Below are 14,387 nucleotides of genomic sequence, written 5' to 3' on the forward strand. Positions count from 1 at the left end.
ATCATATAACTTTTTTAATAACCTGCTAAAAATATTCTAAATATAAGTATGTTACAAATATATTGTTCAATAGAACGGCCTTGTCGTCAGCGATTTTGTCTGCAGAAAATTATTTTTACATTGTATTCGAATTTTTATACTAAATTCTGTTTTATTTCATACTATTTATGTTTACGTTTTATTTGTTTTCCCACGATTTATTTTTATTACTTCTCAATGGCTTTAACTGGATTTTGAAGCTATGACCTTCCGGATCATCCTTATAAGATAACCAGTGAGTCAACGAGATAGAAGAATAGTGCTTTTCGTGACATCGTAAGATTTATGTCTCGGCAAAATTGAACGAATAAAATTATTTAAATTTTAATTGTGCAATTAAGCAATTCAAGTAAAATAAATCAATAGTTCATTTTCGTAAATGTTTATTTGTATTACATAAATAACAGTTTTTAATGACTTTGGTAAAAATATTTACAAATTGTATCACATTATATATTTTACCATTTCTTGTTAACGAAGATCTCAGTAATCGGGTTAGTTAAACTAGTAGAGACGTCCGGCGTAACCGAGACCGTGGGCACCGTAGGCGTAACCGTGGGCAAGAGGAGCGGCGGCGTACGCCTTGTAGGCGAGGGGAGAGGCATAGGAGCCGTAGGCTACGGGAGCGACGCGGGCAGCGTACGCCAAAGGAGAAGAGACCACAGCGGGAGCGGCGTAGGAGGTGGCGATGGGAGCGGAGTAGACAGCGCGAGCGGCGTGGGCGATGGGAGCGGCGTAGACAGCGGGAGCGGAGTAGACGACGGGAGCGGCGTGGGCAATGACGGCTGGGTCCTTGCGGACGACGGCGTTGAAACCGGAGTGCGCGTCAGCGGCGTAGTCGACGGTGCGGCGAGTGCCGTCGGACTCCAAGAGAGAGTACTGGCCGACGACGTTGTCACCGACACGGGTTTCGTGCTGGCTCTTCACATCACCGGTGTGAGGATCAGAAACTCCATAGGAGAAGCTGTTGTAGTCACCACCGTGGACGGCACTGCCTTGAGCAGCCGCTACCAAGAGAGCAAGAACGACGAACTGTAAAAGAAAAATTAAATATAAATAAATGTTATGTAGCAAAATTTTAACTACAATTCAATATTTTTATATAATGTAATAACTACCTTTGAAGCCATTTTACGTGTGTTTAACTCGACAACTGAGTGCAACTGACTTAACCCTCGCAACGATTACTATTTATAATAGCACAACTCTGAAGTTTGGAAACGAAACAGGAAATAACATACATACATAGAACGTGAAAATACAATCAAGCTAAAATGAAAGGCATCGCCGTACATTCATTAATATTCATAAACTTTATTCAATTAATCTCAAGGTCATTATTTTTGGATCTAGGTTTTTTTTTGTAGTTCGTTATTAATCTCTGATCTAATCAGCTTAGCTTATATATCACATGTATAGCGAGTAGTAGCAGCTTCAAATCGAACAAAATTTTTTTGGTCAGACGGAGCAATGGAATTTCAAAAAAAATTATTTGAATGGAAAAATATAATAACTATAGCCCATATAATTAATAAGTAATATAATTTTAATAAAATATATTTAATTTAATGGTGATAATAGTTTTTATTTTAGTCCAAAGAAAATAATTAACTAATACTGGAATAGTCATTTACAACTAGTTCTGGACAAAAAAAAGTAAGTACTAGCTCAATTTTACGGATATTAGTACGCGTTTTTAAAAGTTGTATAATTTAGGAATATAAATTTGTGATTCCATTTACATAATAGCAATTTTTATAAATTTTAGGCAATAATAGCTTAACTCTACTAGTACAAGCTTGCGTTGTTTGGTAGTAATCGAATATTCTTACCTACATTAAATTCTTAAGAATCATTCTTCTCTTCTTTTTGTTTCAAACCTTAGGAATATGTACGTTCAAGCCAAAACTTCAATATTCGTTCCCGATTTTATTGAAATTTTTAATTATTTTAAGCGAAACCAAAAGTAGTACATTTAGTTCAGTATTAGCTTGGTTACCTGTCACCTCTGCCTATAGACATTAGTGCTGTATGGAATTTTAACCATTTCTTACATAACCAATGCGCCACCAACTTTAGGAATAGAGATGTTTCGTTCCTTGTCCATGTATTTCCAATACTCACCATTCAAAGCAGAACACAACAATACTAAGTGGTCTAACCTATCCAGATGCACAAAGCTTGCACAAAGCCCTACCACCTAGTCTATGTCTATTTTTTGTATTAAATAATTTAAAGTTTTTACTATATTATATAAATTAAACAGGTTTTTTTTTATATCGAGCACAAAATATTTAATGAGACGTTATTTATTCATATTTTGTTCGTTATATTAAATTCCAACCGAATAAATCCGTTTCCTTAAACAATGATTTTTATTATTTCTTACAGCGAGTTAAAAAACAATTCCTTCCTGTGCATTTTTTTGTATAGTTCAAGATAACTTCGTTTTAATCAATCTTGAACTTTTTAATTTATTGAATAAGAATATGTATGTATGTATGTACGTATGTAAGTATGTATATATGGATGTATGCATTTATGTTTGTATGTATGTGTGTGTGTGCGATTATTTTAGTCACTATATTTTTCATTCTATTTACAGGAATGACTGATTCAAGTAAAGATTACGTATGTAATTTATAAGATATGACCCAGTCGCTAGAATACTCAAACTTAAAGAAATATTGTAGGTACGAGGCCAGCTAAGGCAAGGCACCCAGGCCAGTACTACTATATTTTCATATCCTGCTATGTGAGTTGCGTTTATAATTAATATATATCTAGATAAAACTTGCATATTATATTTAGTGACATTTAAACAATCAAACTTAACCAACTTGGTGATATACGTTCTAACGGTTCTTCATAAGAGTGAAAGTCTTTTTTGAAACTATTGTTTTACGAGATTCTAATCGAAAATTGTCCTTATAACAAGATAATATAATGTGTTGTATGATAATACAACTGAGCAAGACCGGAGCCACTTATTAGTTTTAAATATTATTTTTTTTAGTACTCCAGTACTCTGAGTTCAATATTTTGTCAATCAAATTCATCGAGACACTTAACAAGACTAACTTTATAAAACTACTAAATATTAATACACTAAATTGTTTTAAAAATAGGATACTAGCATAATTAATGCAAGCGTAGTTTCCTTGTAAGCGTAGGTCACTGTTTCTGAGTCTTTCACAAATTCCTACTAAAAATTCTGCTAACATTGTACTCTTATATTTAAAAATGTAGCACTATATAAAGGCTGTAATTCTTCGACAGTCATCAGTTGTTTCATACGCAGCAATCAAACAATACAACATGTTCTCCAAGGTAAGCGGCGGTCGCTATACGAATTAGCTTTGTTTGTTTTTTCTGTTATAAATTTTGTGTAATTTTTTTGATTTAATTATTATTTTTTAATTTTCAGGTAGCAATTTTCGCTCTGCTTGTCGCAGTAGCCCACAGCAGCGCCGTCCACGGTGGCGACTACAACAGCTTCTCCTATGGAGTTTCTGACCCTCACACCGGTGATGTGAAGAGCCAGCACGAAACCCGTGTCGGTGACAACGTGGTCGGCCAGTACTCTCTCTTGGAGTCCGACGGCACCCGCCGCACCGTCGACTACGCCGCTGACGCGCACTCTGGTTTCAACGCCGTCGTCCGTAAGGACCCGGCCGTCATCGCCCACGCCGCTCCCGCCGTCTACTCCGCTCCCGCCGTCTACGCCGCTCCCATCGCCCACGCCGCTCGCGCTGTCTACTCCGCTCCCATCGCCACCTCCTACGCCGCTCCCGCAGTGGTATCTTCTCCCTTGGCGTACGCTGCTCGCGTCGCTCCCGTAGCCTACGGCTCCTATGCCTCTCCCCTCGCCTACAACGCGTACGCCGCCGCTCCTCTTGCTCACGGCTACGCCTACGGAGCTCACGGAGCTGTCGCTGCTCCTCTTGCCCACGGCTACGCTTACGGTGCCCACGGTCTCGGTTACGCCGGTCGTCTTTACTAGATTAACCCAACCACTGTGATTTTAGCAAAAATAAATGGTAAGGTTTAAAATGTGATACAGTTTAAGAAAAAATCCAATTAAAAGGGATGAAGTAAACGATTATATTTTAAGCAACTGAGGAGGCCCATTTATACTCATGTAAATATTATTTAAAATAAACAATTTGATTGTTAATGTTTACTTTTATTTTAACAATCTTTATGCAACTTTTTGAATAAAACAACATTGAAAACATTAAAAGCTGAAGTACATACCTGGGATATTTAAGATTTTAATATATTTTGAATAATTTGCAATATTTTCCTTTTTTTAATATACAATTAAAATTGTATTAAAATAGGTTATTATTAGACACGTGTGATTTGTAAACGAGATTTATTTGTTTATTTATTTATTTATTTTATTTGTTTTTTTTTTATTTTTTTTTAACGCTATTTAAATATTTTATGGCAAACACACACATAAACGTGTGGGCCCGTGCTTTGGGGAGAGAAAGTATCGTATGTTCTAGAGTTTACGTGTGTTGCTGCATTTAAACGATTCATTTTAAAAAATTTAAAAGAGACCTAGACTAATGTTTAAACGTTGGAAATATGTCAAATAACAACTGTAAATAAGTCAGGTTACATCGTCACAGTAGGATGAGTGACATTTTTTTTTAAGTTAGTCAATATACAAGATTGTAATGTGTTAAAACGTACAGACACACACAAACAATCGTTGGATTGTGTCAAATCTCAATATTACGAATCTTCCTAGAGTATATATATATATACCTATATGCTCGTCGGAAAAAAATCTTTTGAAATTCGATATCTTGAAAAATATTAAAATTCGCTAAAGATTGTTTAAAGGGAAGCCTTATAATATAAAGATGAAACATTGTCCTGAATTTCATGACGAAATTCGGTTTCCGCTTTTCGGAAGTTATTCTTAATTTATAACAAAGAAATCACTAATGTCACTAATATCGGTATTTTCCTATTTAGAAGTAAAATTGATTTTACACCTCTTTTGTTTGTCGTAGTAATACTAGGATTTTAAGTTGCCTTTTATTCAGTCAGCTTTAAATCAGTGCAAATTAGAATAGACTATAAATTACGCCCAGGTACATGTCGTCTTATATTTGATACAGACGTCAACACTGACGTCATACTTTTAAAAATAAAAGTATTCAACGCCAATATTATTATCTTATTTATTACCTTTTAAAAAGTAAGTTATTGCAAGTTATTTTTATGAATGAAATACGAAAAACAAATTTTTGAATGACCTTCATAATTTTTGGAAGCACTACAATTTTTTTACGGGCACCTGTTTTGGCGAGCTACTAACAACTGATTCAAAATAACTTTTTTAAACACGTAAGACTTACAAAGCGTAAAGAGCTGAAGGGAGTTTAAAATTTTTGACTCTGATTAAACGTAAAATTTTTAAATATACTTGCAACTTATCAAAGATATTAATTATGTTTGGTTATATCGGAGTCAATGGAAGATTAGATTCAGTCAGTCAATATTAAAAACAAGTAATGTAACACATGCAGGAGAATTTCATCCGACACATGTAGGTTTTCTCACGATGTTTGTCGTCACTACACTAGCATGAGATGAATTATACATTCAAATTAAGAACATTGAAATTCAGTTGTACTTGCCTGGGTTTTGAACCTATCATTGGTTAAAATTTATAAACTATTCTGTGTCAACCCGGCTTTATTTTTACACAGTATTAAAACTTATCAAAATACATATAAATTCATTTTAAGCGTTTTTTGTTTAGAAATTACAGCGGCGTGTGCATTTTTTAAATTCTAACTGGTTGTTTTAGAAACATTTCATCACAGAATAAGGCTTGGAATGATTGTTACTTTGTATTAGTATGGGCGGAGATGTCGCACGCCCCTATAGTTATTGCTTCTACTTCAAATCAAATTTATTTTCGAAAAATGAGTAAAAGGAGTGCATTTATTTTGGTCTTGGAAATTATTTTTAGTTACTTTGTTTTAAAATAACAACTTGTTGTACTAAAAGGGCTGTACTAGAAAGAGGATACAAAAGAAGACATTTAATGACATTAAATACTTTCTTCATCATCATCATTAAGATAAATACAATTGATTTACTAAGAAAAATATATTTTTTTATTATGATTTTCTTCTGTCAAAATTTGGTTTGATCTTGAAATTATTAACAAGTTGTAGAATTATATGACTATAAAACGTTTGAATATTCACGTAAATTCTCCTTCAAACTAATTCGTTGATTAATTATATATAATATTGATGAGTTAATGCATATATAATAAATCTATATAACATACAGTTTTTTCTAATCAGGGATTTAATCATTTTTTATTTTTTTATACAAAATTCATTATATATTAATAAATTGTACATTCAGCTTATAAAACCTAGCCTCGGGGAACGAATCGAAACTATTCAACAATTTATAAATGCAATTCATATTTTATAAAATGTTCCCTATTTATAAGTCTAGCGGTAGGATGAATAAAACAATTTGTAAGCTTACATACATATGCTTACAAAGATACAAAATGTAAGTTTAAAGACGAGTAAGTAAGTATTTCACGACAAATATAACTGCTATTATCAAAAACCATTTTAAAGTTACGCCACTTACAATACATCTAGAAATAAACGATATGTATATAATGAGAAAGTGTTTTTTTGTTAACGTCGGTCACTGTATAAGTCCTTCGCAAGTTCCTGCTACAAATCTGATAACGTTGCTCTCATATCTAAAAAATGTAGCACTATATAAAGGCTGTAATTCTTCGACAGTCATCAGTTGTTTCATACGCAGCAATCAAACAATACAACATGTTCTCCAAGGTAAGCGGCGGTCGCTATACGAATTAGCTTTGATTGTTTTTTCTGTTATAAATTTTATGTTATTTTTTTTATTAAATTAGTACTTTATAATTTTCAGGTAGCAATTTTCGCTCTGCTTGTCGCAGTAGCCCACAGCAGCGCCGTCCACGGTGGTGACTACACCAGCTTTTCCTATGGAGTTTCTGACCCTCACACCGGTGATGTGAAGAGCCAGCACGAAACCCGTGTGGGTGACAACGTGGTCGGCCAGTACTCTCTCTTGGAATCCGACGGCACCCGCCGCACCGTTGACTACGCTGCTGACGCGCACTCCGGTTTCAACGCCGTCGTCCGCAAGGACCCGGCCGTCATCGCCCACGCCGCTCCCGCCGTCTACTCCGCTCCCGCCGTCTACGCCGCTCCCATCGCCCACGCCGCTCGCGCTGTCTACTCCGCTCCCATCGCCACCTCCTACGCCGCTCCCGCAGTGGTCTCTTCTCCCTTGGCGTACGCTGCCCGCGTCGCTCCCGTAGCCTACGGCTCCTATGCCTCTCCCCTCGCCTACAACGCGTACGCCGCGGCTCCTCTTGCCCACGGCTACGCCTACGGTGCCCACGGTCTCGGTTACGCCGGTCATCTTTACTAGATTAATTAACCCGACCACTGTGATCTTAGCGACCAATAAATTATGAAAGTTTAAAATGTGATACAGTTTGTAGAATAACCCAATTTAATGGGATGGAATAAACGATTGTATTATAAGAAACCAACTTACCTACTCGTGTAAATATTATTTAAAATAAACAATTTGAGTTTTAACATTTACTTTTATTCTTTGTTATTAACTCTATGCAATATATTATTGCATTGTTCATAGATTACGATTTAATCTTCTGAGGTACTACTTGAGGTAGTTCACCATCACGTTGTGGTTATATATTGTTTTGACATTAAATATGACGCAAGTCTAAATTAAAACTATAATAATTTTTTATCCTTAAAGTTAATTTTGAAAAACATCCCTGGTAGTGCATTTAAACCAAAGGTTTTACTGTACACAGTAGAAATTTATAAAATTCGTAAAATATATATTTTAAGATGATATGTTGGTTATGATAATTTTTTTTTGGTTAGTTAGTTAGATTTTTCAATTTGCTTTTAGTTTAATATTAATTCAATGTTCTTTAATGTTTCTGGTGCGTAACCTCTGGTAGGTATTCAAATTATTATACATAATTTATCTATAAAAAATTAAATTATTTATAACGTTACAAATAAGACTATCCACAAATTTTAACTTTGCTGTTAACGCTATGTCCACCACTAAAGGCTCGCGTACCGTCCAGGTACATCCTAAAAAGTGATACGGTCGGTTTTGTAACTTAACGTTTTCAGCAAGCGAAGCCTATTTCAAACCTCTTCATCGATGTTGAGTTATTTCTTAACATCCAATTGCAATAAATTAAACTGTTACATTTATAGACATTAAGACAAAATATTATTAGTCAAAAAATTAAACCTTATAACATACATAGCACATTTAGTTTAAAGGGTTTTTTGCTACTTAATACTACCTTTTACGCTCAATCAATCAATTAGGTCTATTACTTACAGATATATGTATGTTACGATGTCAAGAAACCTTTTAACCGATGATTTCGGGTTCAAACCCAGGCAAGCACCACTGCATTTCATGTACTTAATTTGTGTTTATAATTCATCTCGTGCTCGGCGGTGAAGGAATACATCGTAAAGAAACCTGCATGTGGCTAATTTCAACGAAATTCTGCTAAATGTGTTTTCCACCAACCCGCATTGGAGCAGCGTAGTGGAATATGCTCCAAACCTTCTCCTCAAAGGGAGAGGAGGCCTTAGCCCAGCAGTGGGAAATTTACAGGCTGCTAATGTAAAAAAAAAATGTATGACTAGATCACTAGCTGGGTCATTGGCACTCTTAGAAATATTAACTATCTCTCACATTGACAACGCACAACCAACCAACCAACCTTGGAAACTAAAATGTTATACCCTATGTGTACTCATACTGTCTCCCCCTTTCTCCCACTGGAACACAAAATTCAAGTACATCATATAAAACATTTCTACAATAAAAAAATTTATATAACGAAGGTTAAACTGTTGAAGCATTATTATTTCATCTGCATATCGGATTTATTTTGTAATTTGGAAGCGATCGTTATTATTTAATATGTAATCTGGAACATAGTTTATGTTGTGAAGTGAGGATGGTCCCAATTTGTTTAAGCTTTATTTTGACTATTTGTTATTTAGTATGTAATATTCACAGACTAATCGTTCGTGACCTTGTTTACTTAAATTGCTATTTAAATGTGTTTTATTTTGTTGTATTGCTTTTATAGGTACATTGCAAACATTTATAATGATATTAGAACTAAAAGTATGAAGATATTATATATTGTTTAAAAATTGCTGTTGCCACATCGCCACTTCGGATGTTCGTTGAAGACAAGACAAGAGAAGTTTGAGTGACTTCAGACATATTCGCAAGAATCATTTTTATAAAAAAAACAGTTATGTTTGCTCTTTTTAATTTGTATGCAAATTAATATTTTGGTCACAATTATTTTGCTGTACTGCTGTAATGCATGTAATAATAATTCGGCGCTCAAAGAGGTTAATTAGAAAGCTCAGAGGGTAATTTTAAAATTGCCGATTCTATTGATGTTGGCGTCGAGAAATTATTGAGCGTACCAATCATGTCAATAATTTCGTTATAGTATATATACATGTATAATTGAAATTAAATGAGATAAATGAATGAACAAAAAAACATCCTTAAATTTAAAGGGGCGGATGACGCAACAGGATAAAATCCGAAAACCAAAACGTAGACTACCAGCGAAAATGATTTCCAAAGTAAAATTGCTACAAAATGTTTTCGCTATCCCGTTTTGAACTGGGTTAATTTAAAAAAAAACAGCAAATTACTAGCATAAAAGAGCAATTTTAAAACTGCCAAATAATTGACGCTGTATGTTTTAATAATTAAAAACATAGATCAGAATAAATATTGTATTAAGAATTAATAATTTGCTATTCAAAACATAACACCACGATTTGTGCAAATTAATGAAGACATTATTTTAAGTGTCATCCATCGTTTCTTTGGTCGTCCACTACCTCTATATCCATCCACATTCATGCTCAATACCTTCCTCTTTATAAATAAATTAAAAATAAATAATGTTATACTCCTCTTTGTAGGGATTTCTTTGCTACTTCATAAAACCTTCTCCTTAAGAGGAGAGTAGGTTTGTGCTTAGCAGCGGTTCATTTGCCGACTATTACTCATTACAATTTACTCCTACATTGTAACTTTTCATTCGGGAGTATAATTACACGCTTTGACAAGTCTCTACATTCTAATGTTGTTTAAAAACCTTAACATTTGCTTACCGATTGAATTTATACTCGGGTAAAGTACAATGATTGATTTGTAATTTAGTAAGCTAGTGTTCAATGTTCAATCACGTTAAAATATTTTTATATCCGGTACCACAAATAAGCGCTAAAATATTCCATAGTAACGTTTAAATTAAATGACTAATTAAATAATTCACGAGAAAGTAGTTTTCTTGTAGACTTGTCACTATGTATGAGTCCTTCATAAGTTCCTACTACAAATTCAGTTTTACATTGCGCTCTTACATTTAAAAAGTTAAGCACTATATAAAGGCTATAAATCTTCGACAGTCATCAGTTGTTTCATACGTAGCAATCAAACAATACAACATGTTCTCCAAGGTAAGCGGCGGTCGCTATACGAATTAGTTTTATTTGCTTTTTCTATTATAAATTTGATGTTAATTTTTTTATTAAAAAAATAATTTTTAATTTTTAGGTAGCAATTTTCGCTCTGCTTGTCGCAGTAGCCCACAGCAGCGCCGTCCACGGTGGTGACTACAACAGCTTCTCCTATGGAGTTTCTGACCCTCACACCGGTGATGTAAAGAGCCAGCACGAAACCCGTGTCGGTGACAACGTGGTCGGCCAGTACTCTCTCTTGGAATCCGACGGCACCCGCCGCACCGTCGACTACGCCGCTGACGCGCACTCCGGTTTCAACGCCGTCGTCCGCAAGGACCCGGCCGTCATAGCCCACGCCGCTCCCGCTGTCTACTCCGCTCCCGCTGTCTACGCCGCTCGCTCTGTCTATTCCGCTCCCATCGCCACCTCCTACGCCGCTCCCGCTGTAGTCTCTTCTCCCTTGGCGTACGCTGCCCGCGTCGCTCCCGTAGCCTACGGCTCCTATGCCTCTCCCCTCGCCTACAACGCATACGCCGCTGCTCCTCTTGCCCACGGTTACGCCTACGGTGCTCACGGAGCTGTCGCTGCGCCTCTTGCCCACGGTTACGCCTACGGTGCCCACGGTCTCGGTTACGCTGGACGCCTCTACTAGTTTAATTAACTCAACGACTGTGATCTTAGCGAACAATAAATGCGTAAAATTTAATCCAGTTTGTAGAATATTCCAATGAAAATGGATGAAGTAAACGATTATATTTTAAGCAATTGAAGAAATCGACTCATGTAAATAATATTTAAAATAAACGATTTAAATTTTATATAATTTTTTTTAATTTTATTCATTAATTGTATGAAACATGTTATTTCATTGAAAAATACGAACAAGCTTATGTACATATATCAGAACGATCCGTGGGTATTAAAACAATTTATATTACAAAAAGCCCTACCACCAAGTATGGTGACAGTAAAATCATTTTCACAGCCCAAACTACAAGTTTCATACACAAAAAGTGCAAAAATAAAATTTAAAACAACTACAAGAAAATATTTATAATATAATATAATTAGCATAAATATATTAAATGTGATAAATTACTCAATAAGTTAATTAATTAAAAGGTTTCATATGCATATTTATTATTTCTTTTTTTTTTAGTCTGTGGAACCAGCTTTCGCCGTCGGTTTTTCCGAACTGATACGAATTGGGAACCTTCAAGAAAAGATATAGGTACTCGTTCCTTAAAGGTCGGCAACGCACCTGCAAGCTCCCCGGTGTTGCAGATACCATGGGCGATGGTAGTCACTATCCATCAGATGAGCTTCCACCTCGTTTGTCACCAATTGCTTAAAAAAAAGTCGATTCCAAGCACTTGAAGAACTTTAAACATATTTTTTATTAGATTTAGTTTATATCGCTACCGAAATTTAGCTATCGTTACTTATCTTCTATATATGTATATAAAAGCGAATGCCACTCATAGATTAATCACGAAATCTCAGAAACTGTAACACTTACAATCTTGAAATTTGGCTGGTAGGTTCCTCATATGTTGTAGACATCCGCTAAGATTTTACGAAACTCGGGTGGAGTTTCGTAAAATAAAGGGGATAAAACGGGGATTGGAAGCTTGTATGTAAGTTCTATGTTTTTGAATTAAAAGCCTTAAAATTTAAAATGTATATTCTATAGAAGGTATGGGAGGGGTACTTATAATGTGTCTATAGAAATGAACCCACTTTTGGGATTAAAGTAGAGTATGGTAGTTTGTATGAAAGTCCAATGTTATTGAAGTTAAAGTAATTATGGCAGAAGGATTTTAAATGGTATTTAAGTTTAAGAATTATCGAAAACAAATACTTACTTTACTTTAAGGGGGGGGGGGGATGTTTTACTATAACAATAAAAAGCATTATAGCGTGGATTTTGCGGACCGAGTCGTACATAATAATATTATTGTTTGTGTGTAATAGATAAAATCTGAATCAGTCGAAAAAATTATCCAGCAATAACATTTTATTTTATTTTAGTAACAATAAGTCTGCGGATAAATCCGCTGGCACAGCTAGCCATTAATATAATTTGTAAGTATTTAACCATATCTTCATTCCGTTATTAATACAAAAAGGTATTTACAATGCTAAGTGAGGCATCGCTTTATTTTATTCGAGCTTCACAACGGATTTTTTTTGCTATTTAATATTCATAGACTAAAAATCCTCGTCTTTGTTCAAATGAATTGCACGAATACCATAAAAATAATACATACATATATTTCTTTGTGGTTTTGCTCGTAATTTTTTTACACTAAAAATAATATATAAATTGCAAGCATTAACTATAAGCAATAAAATTAGAATTATAAACGTTTTATTTATTAATTCCTTATTGCTCACCAATACTTAAAAATAAATTTAACATTTGGATTAAAACAAAAGTTGCATGGTTTGCAACTGGCGGCCTTATCGGTAAAGCAGCGATCTCTTCCAGATTCGTTTTATATATTGTTTAAAGATTGCCGATTTATGCTGTACGGCTACTGCGAGTGATTGTCAGAATCTGTATTTAGCTTGGGACATAATCGTTTAAACCATTTTACACTTTTTATTTAAATAAGAACTCCAGTTATTATTTTTTTATTTCTTAACCTGTTATGAAAATTCATAATTCACGATTATTGTAATATAGCAGATCTCCCATTAAGCTTTCCAGGTAACCTCTTTTTTGTTTATCAATGAACTGCCATCAAATCATATTATCTGTAGATACAACATTTTTAAATCTCCCCGAAATGTTTCCAAGTAATAGTAACACCTGACTGGATTAAACATTATCTCATTACAAATGCAGACATTAGAATAAATAGTATTATTAAATAAAATAAAATATGTGCATGTGTCTAATTTCAAAGAATTTATGCTAAATGTGTATCCTAAGCCTGAGCTAATAACCTCTAAACCTTCTCCTCATAAGGAAGGAGGGCCTTACCTCAGTAGTGGGACATTTAGTGATCGTTACAAGGAAATCGTTATATTGAGTACCTATCCATTCGATGGTGTAACAATATCAATGAATAAATAAAACTTGCTCAAAAAAAATTAATAAAAGTCTAGTCGAAATTAAATTTTCTTTCGTGTTTTTAATTTGCAACATTCTTGCGACTAGCGCTTTAAAATTTTTAAACTTAAAGCTTTGAAACGACCCAACGAGTTTCTATTTAAAGTTTGAGAATGAGAAGAGAAGTCTGTGACGCTTATTATGGTAACTGATAATATTCGCCTCTCGAATTTTATTCGGGATTAAATTAAAATTTCCAATTTCTAATTAATTTTAAGGACCCGATTTTCTATAATAAAATTTTTAACAAGTCTTTCAATTTTGATAATATCTCTTTGACTGTATGTTTATTTAGACGAACGTCTGTATATGTTATTATATGTATCAACATTTTTTTCATCCAGAGACGCATTCCAAAGGGAAAGTTGATAGGGTTAGTGTAGAAATCTCAGAAGGGTTTTTACAATTATTGTTGTCAAGTGTATTTTTTTATTTATTACCTTGAAATTTACTTGGTTTATGCAAGCCCGTCTGGGTATGTACCACCCACTCATCAGATATTCTAGCGCCAAATAACAGTACACTGTATTGTTGTGTTCCGGTTAGAAGGGTGAGTGAGCCAGTGTAATCACAGGCACAAGGGACATAACATCTTAGTTCACAAA

General features: G+C 34.5%; 4 protein-coding genes across 6 annotated transcripts; 3 read left to right on the forward strand and 1 right to left on the reverse strand.

Moving 5' to 3' along the window:
* Positions 1 to 429: 429 nt before the first annotated feature.
* LOC125077367 (larval/pupal rigid cuticle protein 66-like) lies at positions 430 to 1,200 on the reverse strand. 2 transcript variants are annotated; one of them, XM_047689293.1, is made up of 3 exons: positions 1,158 to 1,200; positions 845 to 1,071; positions 430 to 799 (listed from the first exon to the last, which is right to left on the reverse strand). In XM_047689293.1, the coding sequence occupies exons 1-3, from the start codon at positions 1,167 to 1,169 to the stop codon at positions 544 to 546; spliced, it is 495 nt and encodes a 164-aa protein (XP_047545249.1). In that variant the 5' UTR covers positions 1,170 to 1,200; the 3' UTR covers positions 430 to 543. The 2 variants fall into 2 exon arrangements, with proteins under 2 accessions (XP_047545249.1, XP_047545248.1); XM_047689292.1 differs by having other exon boundaries at positions 430 to 1,071.
* Positions 1,201 to 3,323: 2,123 nt separating this feature from the next.
* LOC125077364 (larval/pupal rigid cuticle protein 66-like) lies at positions 3,324 to 4,071 on the forward strand. The gene is made up of 2 exons (XM_047689288.1): positions 3,324 to 3,369; positions 3,467 to 4,071. Exons 1-2 carry the CDS (start codon positions 3,358 to 3,360, stop codon positions 4,040 to 4,042), a joined length of 588 nt encoding a protein of 195 aa, XP_047545244.1. The 5' UTR covers positions 3,324 to 3,357; the 3' UTR covers positions 4,043 to 4,071.
* A 2,779-nt stretch (positions 4,072 to 6,850) lies between these two features.
* On the forward strand, positions 6,851 to 11,451 carry LOC125077366 (larval/pupal rigid cuticle protein 66-like). Of its 2 annotated transcripts, XR_007120739.1 has the most exons (3): positions 6,851 to 6,896; positions 6,994 to 7,629; positions 11,418 to 11,451. XR_007120739.1 is itself a non-coding variant. In XM_047689291.1 (2 exons), the coding sequence occupies exons 1-2, from the start codon at positions 6,885 to 6,887 to the stop codon at positions 7,519 to 7,521; spliced, it is 540 nt and encodes a 179-aa protein (XP_047545247.1). In that variant the 5' UTR covers positions 6,851 to 6,884; the 3' UTR covers positions 7,522 to 7,680. The 2 variants fall into 2 exon arrangements, 1 of the variants encoding a protein (XP_047545247.1); XM_047689291.1 differs by lacking the exon at positions 11,418 to 11,451 and having other exon boundaries at positions 6,994 to 7,680.
* On the forward strand, positions 10,616 to 11,385 carry LOC125077365 (larval/pupal rigid cuticle protein 66-like). Its single transcript, XM_047689290.1, has 2 exons — positions 10,616 to 10,661; positions 10,759 to 11,385. The coding sequence occupies exons 1-2, from the start codon at positions 10,650 to 10,652 to the stop codon at positions 11,314 to 11,316; spliced, it is 570 nt and encodes a 189-aa protein (XP_047545246.1). The 5' UTR covers positions 10,616 to 10,649; the 3' UTR covers positions 11,317 to 11,385.
* Positions 11,452 to 14,387: the final 2,936 nt, after the last annotated feature.

The sequence above is a fragment of the Vanessa atalanta genome, chromosome 3 (assembly GCF_905147765.1).
Source record: "Vanessa atalanta chromosome 3, ilVanAtal1.2, whole genome shotgun sequence".
Taxonomy (NCBI): Eukaryota; Metazoa; Arthropoda; class Insecta; order Lepidoptera; family Nymphalidae; genus Vanessa; species Vanessa atalanta.